Source organism: Dermacentor andersoni, chromosome 6 (genome assembly GCF_023375885.2).
Source record: "Dermacentor andersoni chromosome 6, qqDerAnde1_hic_scaffold, whole genome shotgun sequence".
NCBI classification, from domain to species: Eukaryota; Metazoa; Arthropoda; class Arachnida; order Ixodida; family Ixodidae; genus Dermacentor; species Dermacentor andersoni.
This window is the reverse complement of record NC_092819.1, coordinates 94,939,735-94,952,101: the sequence shown is the minus strand read 5'-3', so window position 1 is coordinate 94,952,101 and position 12,367 is coordinate 94,939,735. Positions and strand designations below refer to the sequence as shown.

The following is a 12,367-nucleotide window of genomic DNA, read 5'->3' as shown; positions in this document are numbered from 1 at the left end:
GGTGTATGGTTTGAAAAATCAAAAACACTGACGGAAAACAGATGTTTCACCGAGTTACCAAGATGATGCTGGATTTACTAGTGATACCGCATAGCAACGCAGAGCGTGAGAGGGTATTTAGTACGGTGCGAAAAACTAGGACGGGATTCCGCTCATCAATGTGCAACACAACCCTCCAAAACCTATTGCTAGTGAAGAGCCATCAGTCTGGACCATGCTTTGAGCAGAGGTACTCCGAAAAATTTTTGAAGCAAGCAAAGTCTGTTACTGCAAGGTCCCTGCAAAAGGACTCGTGGAACACTGCCTGACAGTTGCAACGAACCCCCTCCCCCCGGACGCGGAAACTGTGAATGCCCCCCCCCCCCCCCCCCCATTGCCGCAAATGAAAAGTCTCCCGATTTTTGATCTCGCCAGGTTAGCAGGCATGAAAAGGCATAACACACTTGAATTGAAAACATAAAAGCCTCCTACGGTAGGCCTTCTCAATACATGCAAATAAATCTACATGCTATGTCAGTACTGCATCCTGCCAGGACACACTTCCTGCAGTACTGATGAAGTAGTTGGCATATGTTTCTCTCACATGCCGAGGTGCTTGGGCAAAATTACGTGCCTGGGTGCGAGCCACTGGCAACGGTGGCTGTGCTAGCTGCTCACGCCACTGGCCAAACCATTGGTGCCCGAATCCATTGACAGTATCGGCATATGCAGGACCACAGTATGCATCATCACCCACTGTGCGCCTGTGCATGAGGAAATTGTGCAGCACACAAAGGGCTTTGACGACCTCTTTGGCATTCTTGGGATCTTCCCCCATTGTCCTTTCAAGAATCCTCCGGCGTGTCACGAGGATTCCGAAGGCGTTCTCTGCGCACCTCCTGCGTGATGCAAGAAACACATTGCCTCTTCAGTCCTTAGAATTATTGCTTAGACATCTTTGTGATACTGCTAGATAAGGCTCTCGTGGTACAGAAGAGGCAAGAAACAACGTTTAACACCGAGCAGAAGTTACAAAAATTTGTCGCACCTGCTGGTCTCATGACTGTAGGTCTCAATATGAATGAAATCTAAGAAGCCAGTACTGAAATTAATAGTGGGGAAACGCATAACAGTTCACGCATTTATCCTTTCATCTGCACAAAAAGTTCATTTAGGATAGAACGTTCTCGTGCTCTTAGGCCTGGCAAGACACCTGCACTGTTATCGCTACACTTGAGGAAAATATACATATGCATAATGGGGGTCTTATTGCATGAAGGTTTATCTTTTCCAAGAAGTACTAGTAAGTTTGTGTCTAAGATAAAAGAGGTAATAGCCCTGTCATACGAGCTTCTGTGAACACCTTTTAACTCCTCCATCTTCATCACAAGGATGACGCACTCAGTGGCACATGATAGCACTCTCGCTAATGGCTTTACCAATCTTAACTGATTGAATGCTTCCCTTTAGAGTGTATTTAGGATAGGGAATGCATAACTGAAGGGTTCATTTTTTTCTATACATAAACAAAATGGCACTTATAGGTGCATGGCAGCTTCTGTTATATGTCTCTTTGTGACAGTGAGACATGGTGACAACATTAAAGGTCAAGCTCCAGTAGGAAGCCTCGTGCACCCTTATCTCAAAAGGGTTTGCGGGTCCTTTTGTGAGAAGGGTACAAGGATGAGGCTTTGAGAGAGCTTCACCTTGCTCTGCTCAGGCGGTAGTTGAAGATCCGCTTCCTGTCTTCGAGCTCTCGTCCAGGGTATGGCCTCAGGAAGTCTGGCCGGAGCTGGAAGGCCTCGTCCCCGACAAATACACACGGAGCTTGCTGCATGGTGTTTGGCAAGGCCAAGCTTCTCGGCAGCTGCAACTGGCCTTGCTCCAAGCGCTGCCCAAACTGCGACTGGTGGAGGACTCCTCCATCGCTCTGCTTGCCATAGGCGCCAATATCCACGACTACAATCTTGTAGTCACTATCGACTATGGCAAGGAAGACGATGGAGTATGTGCCCTGTAAAAATAGCCCATTTAAGAACAACATACAGCATTCTTAAATTGTACATTGCGTAATTTGTGACAAAGCTTTCACATTGTTTTTAGATGGCTTGTAGATAGGGTTGTGCAAGTATTTGAAATGATGAACACGAATTATTTGAATAGTCTTTGCTATTCATACAAAAGCTGACAATTTGAAATGGCTGATAATGTGCATTATCTTCAAATTTAAGGTTTACATTATTGGAGTCAAGTGGTGACTAATGAATTTTTCCACAGGAGATTCATTTCCTGCACGAAGGCCAGAAACAAGTTTCTGAGCTAGACATAGCGCACATAACTTCTCAATATTTTCCAATCTTTAAATAAGAATGCGTCACCTTTTAGGCAGCCTACGAATTTGTTGTCTGGAGCTTAGTGAGCTAGGTATTATTTAACTGATCTCACCATGGTATGCAGAACAGATATAGGGTGTATATGCTGAGCTGAATCTCCAAGCTGGTAATAGCATTGTTTGGGGCAACGTTGCCATATTGCTCGTCAAGAGTCACGCAGGATGTTGGACAGATACTGGAGATACCCGACAAACTTGCTATAAGTGTTGAACCCACCCGGCAGACTTCATACGTCAGCTCAAACACGGCATTCCTTGGTGTGCAGTGCTATGATAGTGGTTAGAAGCGGGCAGTGTGACGGGTGGTGTATCTGTGCCGTGCGAGGAAGAGGAGTGATGAGCCATTAAATTTACCAGTGCCGCTAGGGCCAATGGCGCGCGCTAGTGTAAAAGGACAAGCCTTCGGCTTGTCCTTGTACACCAGCGAAGGCTTTGATGCATGACTGCTGCACCTTACCACTCATGAGACAATGACAGCCTTCCAATGATACCAGTTGCTCATGACTAACAAAGCTGTTGTATTCGTAAAGGAGTCCTTAATGGCCACAAAGTCAACATGTGGAAGTCTTCCAACCTCTCACTGCACCTCAAGGACTTGCGAGTCAACACAGCGGCATAAGTTGTTGCACTTAAGTGAACCATCGGCAAAGAATGCACCAATGGGCATTCAAGGCATACTGGGGCACTTTGTAATGAATGCAAGAAATCTTACATCGGAAGCATCTTGGAAGCAAACACATCAAATCACAATTGGAAATTTGGCAGCAACTGGGAACACCAGTACTCCTCATATGTGGTGTGTTGAGTGCACATATGCCCTATAGCATGCCTATTTGGTATATGTGCCCTCTGCATACATGTGCTCATCCACACAAGCCCCACCTGTATTAATGAGGTACTAGCCTAAATGGCAAGAGAAAATCATGGATGTCACTTTGCTACATAAAACAGTCTTGTAATATTCTGCACACTGCTAGCATTGCAGATGCACATATTGGTTGTGCATAACATTCTAACAGCAACAGTAGGATGCTGCCAAAGTATCATAAAATACTACACCTACCTTATAATTGAAATACATGGCGCCAGAGCTCTTGGGCCGCTTGATGTGGATGTGTTTTCCATCAACTGCACCAATGCAGTTTAGGAACTGCCATGTGCAAGAGAACTCCTCAGCAGTGTGCAGCCACGCAGCAGCGTCTGGCTTCTGAATAGAAGCAAATAAAAATAGTTTTGTCATATCACAGTTTTCGTAGTGCACAAATCATTAGTGTACAGCCTACATTTTGGCATGTTAATGCAGATGCATCCTGGCAGAAATGATACAAAAATGGAAGCAATATGAAGTCCTTGGTTACACTGTACTGTGTGCACCAGTACTCATACGAGCAGCAATACAATGTGTTCGTCTCCCTGCCAGAGCAAACCAGTAGTTTTACATTTGACACGTTAATCCGCAGGGCAAGCATTCTTTTTACCCTCAATGAGACAGGTAACGACCTACCACGGTGGATAGAAAATGTATGCAAAGGTGTCCAACTTATCTGCATGTCTAAGTGTGCATTTTCTTTTGGACTACACACTACAGATGACGATATAAGAACACAATAAGAGCGCCGACTAACACTTGAGGATCCTCTATTGTTTGTTAGCATCCATGGTATGTGTTTTGCACTCCTGCACTCTCGTTCACTATGCACTGAAGCAAAAAGGCTGTAGTTATGAAAGAGGCTGCAAACCTACTATATGTACTCTACAATTGCTCTGAGGCCACGCAATGTTCATGCACAGAAATGGAAAATGAGGTGCAGTGATAAAGGACAGTACAACTAATTGTACAATTAATGAATTTAATTTTTTTAGAAAGTGAGTGCGGTAACATATCTACAGTACCATCACGATAGGACACTGCTTAATTGAACAAGATTCAATGATGGAAGTCTTGTGCTACAGTATGATGTTTGAGAGCAAAATCACAAGCTTTCAAGAAAAAGAAGACAATCTTCCCTCGTAATCCCCACCTACAAAGTAATTCAATATCATGTTGGCCGGTAGTACAATTAGGGCCTTTCGTTTTTCTCAAGGTCCTATGTTTTTGGGAAAAACCACATAATTTCCAATGTTTCTACCCGGAACTAGTTCGATAAAAATTGTGTTAAACGACATTTTCCCCCAGAATCACACTTCTGTTAATGGCAGGAATAAATTCAGGTGTTACACAACTAATAAACACTGCTCTATTTGTGTGAACAAGTCACGGATATATATTATTCACATTAATCAAGTATGAACACTAACGTATGCATTCTTCTTGCTGAATACTCAAGCAATAACCAGGATATATTGTATATTTCGGTTATTATTTCTTTCAGGCTTAGAGTTAATAAAAGCTTGTTGCCCTTTTATCCACATTTAAATGAGTAAAATGGCACATCACATTGCATTTACACACACTGAACACTTGTAAAAACAGCAGTATACACTACGAAGCAAATGCACTGCTGATGTTACTCTGAACTGTGAATGGTATCGGTGACTTTTAACTGGACAGTTTTTTAACTAGGCTATGTCTCAAGAATGGTGGCAGATAATTGGCATTCCATTAATTGTGCTGCAAGAGCATAGTGTGATGCAGCTGAACAGAACAACAAGAGACAAGGTTGAAAAGCCTGACAAGTCTAGGATGGACACAGATACTCTGCAAATGCAAAAGATGATATGTTTCAACAAGAACTTGTAAGATGAGGCAATGCATCACACACTATGTGCTTTTTTTTCATTATTTAAATCAAGTGCTGAGAACAAAGTAAAAAAAAGAATAACCAAAAATGTGGTCTTGTGCAGTTTCTATTAGAAATGTAAATGACTGCCAGTGAGAATTAGTACACATAAGTTCACCATGTAAGCCGTGAGAATATGCTCCTGTAAGTGATATTGCATGTTCGCACCCAAAAAAAGAATATTGCCTGCTTTAATTGTTTGTGAAAGTTACAAGGACAATCTTGAACATTAAGCTGCCAGACAGCAATAAACTCCAATTTCTCCCTGTTGTGTTTTCATTTGCAAATAACGAATTTTGACTTAACGAATTCTAAAAAAACACAGTGGAAACACAAACGACTATAAGAATAAATGATGCATCATGGACGCAAATTAAGACAAACTGCAATGACAAAGCATTTGAACACCATTTTTAAGCTGTATTGGGATGATCGGTTCAATTTCTATTAGCTAGCATGACATCGCTGAGTGCTGCCAAAAACTACAAACAATGACACTACAAACAAGCTGCTACTGGCACGCCTCTTTGCAACACAGCAATGCACTTCACAGCACTTTGCTGCTCAGCCACACCGCACTCGTCTGTAGAAATCAGTGCACAATCTGAATCCAGCTTTATTACGTGACCACATATCTAGCGCATTAACATGCACACAGCATAGCAATGGTGGCCTGTGACTGAAAATTCTGGTATTTAGCATGACTTGTTTCATCCAGAATTTTGCACGTGAATGCACTTACGGCTATGTATATTGGCTGAAGCCTGTGCCACAGTGCCTTGCATGTGACTCTGACAGCCAGGCCTGCAGTGGATACGCCCACTCGGAAGGAGAGTGCAATGTCTTGAATCATGTCTCCAGAAGATAAATACCTGCATTGATATTGTGGAATATACATGTTTCATAATAACTGCTTCAGGGGCCATTAGGAGTAAGTGAAAAGGCTGAAAATGAAGCCACTGATAATTCTGCATGGTATTCTACAGCAGATGGCCAGTGTTGGGACACAGAGAGGCACTACAACTACATGGCATTGTTACCTGAGCGCCATGGCCAGTCGTTCCGCTGATGAAATGGGCTCCCTAATGCAATAAAGCCTTTGCAGGTCCCTTCCAACAAGACTTAGCAGGAAATCAAACTGCTGGGGAACCATGCGGTAGTATTTTTTGATGTAGTCGATGTCGCCATCCCTCATTTTTTCCAGCTGCAGCAGGAAGCAGACTTCTAGTAATTTTCTCTTTAAGCACACAAAACAAATCGCAGAATGCACTTGACGAATAATGTGAACTTGAACTTGAGTCAGCGATATATGTGGGTACAATGCCCATTCGATCAAAACTAGCGCAGCGTCACCTCGTCGCTTGCCACTGAAACCACATGCGGGCGACGAAGAGGTAGCGCGGTGCGCTTCGCCGCATTTTCTTAGCGAGCGGCGGACTCGCAGTTTTCACTCACATCGACTTCCACTGTTACTCCACGTGAAGTTTACCAAAAATAGCACGTACTGTTTTTCCAACTTTCTGAAACGTGCATTCAATTCCCGAGAGGAAATGAGTTTCTTTGGCTTTAAAATCACGAGTTTAATATTTTAAAGTAACACAACGCACGAACTGCCACAGATTCCAGCCAGCTTCTCATTACCTAGTCGCTCGAAACATCACATCGAGCGGCGAGAGACAAGCGATATCGTCGCGCAAAATTGCTCAAATTCGGTTTTAAGCTGTCGAAAGGTTCTGGCGCGTGTAATTAGTAGCATTGTGCAAGCGATAACAAAACACACGATACGTATCGTGGTGAAAAACTCGCTCTCGGCGTGGCGCGTTCTCCACGAGGGTCGGACTCACCATCTGCGCCGGCATTCTTCTTCCAGGCTTCTTTTTTTTTGAATAAGAAGAACTTTCTTTTTCAGTAACAGCAGTCTTTTGCGGCGCTGAGTAAGGACCATTCCAGTTTCGCCCACGCCTGACTTGCGGAAAGCACGAAGCAAGAAGAAGCAGCACAGAACACAAACACTTGCTTGCAGTCCCTGCCTTCGTACAGCTATTCTTACCAACATCTCAGAACTAGTTTGTTCCGCGTACAGCCAATAATGTATCACTACATATAATACATCGTTTATTTGCATAAATCCATGCCGATCTTAACTTATTTTATTCCTCCGCATCATTTTATTATTTTAATTAGGGAGAAAAAAACTTTTGGCGACTTTTCTTTTGTTGTTGTTGTATGGTCGGTCGGGCAACACTGTTTTGGGCGGAGCTACAACTAGCCGGCGCCGCGATGACTTTCCGCACCGTGTGTCTCGAACTGACGTGAGCGGCAAGCCGGAGCATCCGAAAACCGGATTGCCGCACATCGGATCTGTCGCCGCGTGGTACCGTGTGTCTCGCGGTTTACTGTAAATATTTTGTAAATGTACGTCTGACTGTTTTTAACCCCGTAACATTTTTGGTGGAGTTTGTGGGATCATTATCAAGACGGATTTACGCAGCGGGCGCTCCTTGGCTGCATCTACAATGTCAGCACAAGGCGAGGATGCTTCGGGCCCGCTGGCACCCACGCCCACCGTCATTCTAGCACAACCTCGCGACCCAGGAACCTCTTCTGGCACCGACGACACTGATGTTGAAGACTGGCTTCAACTATATGAGCCGGTGAGCTCCAGCAACCACTGGGATCAGACCATCATGCTCGCTAATTTGATATTTTACCTCGCGAGCACGGCAGGCGTCTAGTTTCAGACCCACGAGGAGGAACTTACCAGCTGGGACATTTGAAAACAGAAGCTGAAAGATTTGTTTGGCAAGCCTGTTGGGCGTCAGCGCGCCGCCCAAAAAGACGTCGCTTCGCGTGTCCAGGCGTGCACTGAATCCTACCTCACGTACATAAAAGACGTGCTCGCTCTGTGCCGCAAAGTAAATCCGAAGATGTCGGAACCTGATAAAGTTGCACACGTCATTAAGGGCACCAGCAGATGATGCCTTCCACTTCCTTGTTTTCAAGAATTCTTCCACTGTGCAAGCCATTATTACCGAATGCCGGCGGTTTGAAGAAGCCAAGAGTCGCCGCATTGCCCAACCATTGCCCCTCCTTCCCAACACGGCTGCTACGTCCACCTGCGAAGACCTCCGCAGTCCGCCCACGCCCGATCGCTCTGATGACGGCCTACATATCATCCGACGTGAAATAGAAGCCACATCTCCTGTCACAACCCCAACCCATGGCCCAGACAATTGCCAGGCGACCGTCTAACTGATACAGTCCGTCGTGCGCCAGGAATTGGCCAACATTGGCTTGACCAAGGTCTGCTCAGTTAATCGACCAGACTACACTCCGTCCAGCACTGTCATACGCACCCGTATCCTGAATGCCCCAACGCGGTATCGCAATCCGGCCGAATCCGGCTGATTGGGCTGCTTACGTCCCCGTCCATTCTCGCTGACTTTGATGTGATGCGTCAGCTCCAACAGAAGTCCGTACCAATGCCAGTGGCCACGGTATTGGCGCTATCTTGGCACAGAAACAAGAAAGGCGAGAACGTGTTATTGCCTACGCCAGCCGCCTTCTTTCCTCTGCTGAGCGCACTTATTCTATCACCGAACTCGGGTGTCTGGCTCTCGTTTGGGCAGTGGGTGAATTCCGCCCCTATTTGTACGGCCGCCAATTCACAGTCATCACTGATCACCACGCTGTGTTGGCTTTCGTCCCTCAAAGATCCTTCAGAGCGCCTTCGCCGCTCGGCTCTGTGCCTTCAAGAATACAACTATTCAGTTGTATACAAGACCGGCCGGTTACATTAAGATGCGGACTGCTTGTCGCGCCATCCTGTCGACCCTCCTGACGTTTCTACGGCCAGAATACCTGTCACCGTTCTTTCTCTGGGTGCTTTTCGCGATATTGGAGCCGAACAAATTCGGGACGCCTCCTTACAAGACCTTATTCAACGGCTCGCTTCATCGACGCCCTATCCTTTCCTTCGCATGTTTGAACTCCAAGATGGTATATTGTATCGCTCAAACATGCGCCCGTACGGCCCTGCCCGACTCTTTGTCGTGCCTGAGCATCTGCGTCAGGCTGTTCTCGCCCAGCTTCATGATGTCTCGACTGCCAGTCGTCGGCGCTGGTCTGTACCGTGACGTCTGCCATTACGTCGCTGCGTGTGACCTTTATCAACGACGCAAAAAGCCGACCACACTCTCTGTTGGTCGTCTTCAACCACTTGACGTACCATCAGAACCATCCTTCCGTGTAGGTGTTGATCTTGTAGGCCCTTATCCTACGTCTGATTCGGGAAACAAGTGGATTGCTGTAGCAACAGACTACGCCACCCGATATGCAATCACATGGGTTCTTCCGACAAGCTGTGCAACCGATGTCGCCGACTTCCTCCTAGAGAACGTCATCCTTCACCACGGTGCCCCTCGACAGCTCCTCACCGACCGTGGCCGCTACTTTCTTTCTAAAGTTGTCAACGACATTCTGCACTAGTGCCCGACTAAACACAAACTTGCTACTGCTTACCATCCACAAACGAACGGCCTAACCGAGCGCCTTAACCGCACCCTTACTGACATTCAGTCCATGTATGTCTCCGCTGACCATCGCGACTGGGACGTTGCGCTGCCGTTCGTTACTTTCGCCTATAATTCGTCTGATACCGCCAGCTTCTCTCCATTCTTCCTCTTGTTTGGACGCGACTCTACGCTGCCTTTCGGCACCGTTTTGCCCGCTAGCCTGAATTCTTCGTCCCAGTACGCCCGTGAAGCCATACTCAAAGCTCAAGAAGCACGCCATATTGCCCGACGTCGACTTGTGGAGTCGGAGGACAATCAGCGGCGCTTATATGACAACCGCCATCGTGACGTCCATTACACACCGGGCACCCTGGTTCTTCTTTGGTCGCCGTGGCGACGCGTTGGCCTCTCGGAGAAGTTGCTTTCACGCTACTCTGGCCCTTACCGTGTCTTCCGTAAGGTAACTGATGTCACGTACGAAATCGCCCCTCTTGAGCCAACCGTGGCTCACCATCGCTCCGACGTGGTCCATGTCGCGCGTCTTAAGTTGTGTCACTCGCCCGCCTCCTAAACAGCACCGACGCGGTGCTTCCGCCGCCGGGGGTCATGTGACACGCTGACGAAGAAGATATGGTCAGCTTGGTCGGAAGAAGACGACGCTCTGGACTTCGCGCACTGTCTACCATCTTGTCAGCCGCTACGATTATTGTCAATATCCTGTAAATATACGTCTGACTGTTTTTAAGCCCGTAACAATATTCCCACTATCAAGCAGGTGTTAGAGAAATGTGCGGAATCTGACCAATCCACATAGATAGCTTTGATGGATTACGAGAAAGCATTTGATTCAGTCGAAACCTCAGCCGTCATGCAGGCATCCAGGCATTAAGGATTACGTAAAGATATATATATAGCGGCTCCACAGCCACCTTGCCCTCCATAAAGAAAACAACAAAATCCCAAAATAAAGAAGGGCGTCAGGCAGGGAGATACGATCTTTTCAATGCTATTCACAGCATGTTTACAGGAGGCATTCACAGGCGTGGATTGGAAAGAATTGTGGATAAGAGTTAATGGAGAATCCCTTAGTTACTTGTGATTCGCTGATGATATTGCCTTGCTTAGTAACTCAGGGGAGCAATTGCAATGCACGCTTAGTGACCTGGACAGGCAATGCAGAAGGGCGGGTCTAAAAATTAATGTGCAGAAAACTAAAGTAATGTTTACCAGTCTTGGAAGAGAACAGCAGCTTAAGATAGGTAGCGAGGCACTGGAAGTGGTAAGAGAATACATCTACTTAAGGCACGTAGTGACCGCGGATCCTGATCACGAGACTGAAATAATCAGAAGAATAAGAATGGGCTGGGGTGCGTTTGGCAGGCATTCTCAAATCATGAACAGCAGGTTGCCATTATGCCTCAAGAGAAAAGTGTATAACAGCTGTGCCTTACCAGTACTCACCTACGGGGCAGAAACCTGGAGGCTTACGAAAAGCGTTCTACTTAAATTGAGGACGAAGCAACGAGCTATGGAAAGAAGAATGATGTGTGCAACGTCAAGGGGATTAGAAGAGAGCAGATTTGGTGAGGGAACAACCGCGAGGTAATGTCATCTTAGGTGAAATCAAGAAAAAGAAATGGGCATGGGCAGGGCATGTAATGAGTAGGGGAGATAAGCGGCGGTCATGAAGGGTTACGGATTCGATTCCAAGAGAAGAGAAGCTTAGCAAGGGCGGCAGAAAGTTAGATGGGCGGATGAGATTATGCAGTTTGCAGGGACATGGCCACAATTAACACATGATCGGGGTATATGGAGAAGTACGGGAGAAGCATTTGCCCTGCATTGGGCGTGGAATGGTGTGAAAGGTTTATAATTCGCGCCAAAGCATACGTAAGCGTGACGTCATTCAACGTCACGGATACGTAAGCATGCACCCCAGCATCCATGGGCGCTGTGGGGCCCAGAGCCGCCATTTTTTGGACCAATGAACGTCTATGCTGCTACAGTGTGCTATAATCGGGTACAACTTTAGAAAAAAGGGGAGGTCTCAGCCGAGATGGCCGAAGCGCGATAGCCGATTTACTCCGCGACTAAAACAGTCCCGCTCAAAAGATCGTGCTTCTGAATCGCGCAGTTCGTGGTGTAAATAAGGACTTTTGTATTTTGATGACTGGTTTAGTAGAGCTCTCATGTGCTACAACGCACGCCGGAGCGCGCGAGAAAATTCTACAACGCTGCCCGTTGTCTGCTCTTTAGTTCATGCAAATGACAAAAGTAGAAAGTTCAGCTCTGCTTGGAAATTGCGTTGGCCCATATGAACACGGCACATTTAGTACTCGTTTTCCGAGCTTAAAATGGATTAGTTGCTATTGAACAAGTACTTAAAAAAAAACAATGCATTTATCGCAACCATTACAAACCACGGTCCAAGCAGGAAAGGTACAAACATGCTTTATTCATTGTTTTAAATACATAGTTGTGGTTTTAAATAGGATAAAATTTATAGGTTTTCTTTGCTTTGTGTTTTCAATTTTTTTATCCTTTTCACTTTTTTTTGTTGCAAGCCTGCAATAAACGTTGCCTGATGTCTCGCCAGTTGCGCAAGGCATTCCGCGTGAGTTTTCCGCCATGGAGCCCAGTGAGGTGACATTGGAATGCGTTCCTATTGTCACGTGGTCGTGACGTCAAAGAACACAGTAGCA

The 12,367-nt window shown here is 46.1% G+C and overlaps 1 protein-coding gene across 1 annotated transcript; it reads right to left on the bottom strand.

Moving 5' to 3' along the window:
* Positions 1-508: 508 nt before the first annotated feature.
* LOC140219079 (uncharacterized) lies at positions 509-6,346 on the bottom strand. The gene is made up of 5 exons (XM_072288959.1): positions 6,192-6,346; positions 5,894-6,023; positions 3,435-3,578; positions 1,686-1,993; positions 509-878 (listed from the first exon to the last, which is right to left on the bottom strand). The coding sequence occupies exons 1-5, from the start codon at positions 6,344-6,346 to the stop codon at positions 509-511; spliced, it is 1,107 nt and encodes a 368-aa protein (XP_072145060.1).
* Positions 6,347-12,367: the final 6,021 nt, after the last annotated feature.

What these genes read in the sequence shown, in the direction of transcription:
- LOC140219079 (XM_072288959.1), bottom strand. Translation starts at nt 6,346, where the DNA reads ATGAGGGATGGCGACATCGACTACATCAAAAAATACTACCGCATGGTT. An exon ending in CCATGTATTTCAATTATAAG is followed by an intron (nt 1,994 to 3,434) that starts GTAGGTGTAGTA and finishes CTATTTTTACAG; the next exon opens with GGCACATACTCCATCGTCTT. An exon ending in TACCGCCTGAGCAGAGCAAG is followed by an intron (nt 879 to 1,685) that starts GTGAAGCTCTCT and finishes TGCATCACGCAG; the next exon opens with GAGGTGCGCAGAGAACGCCT.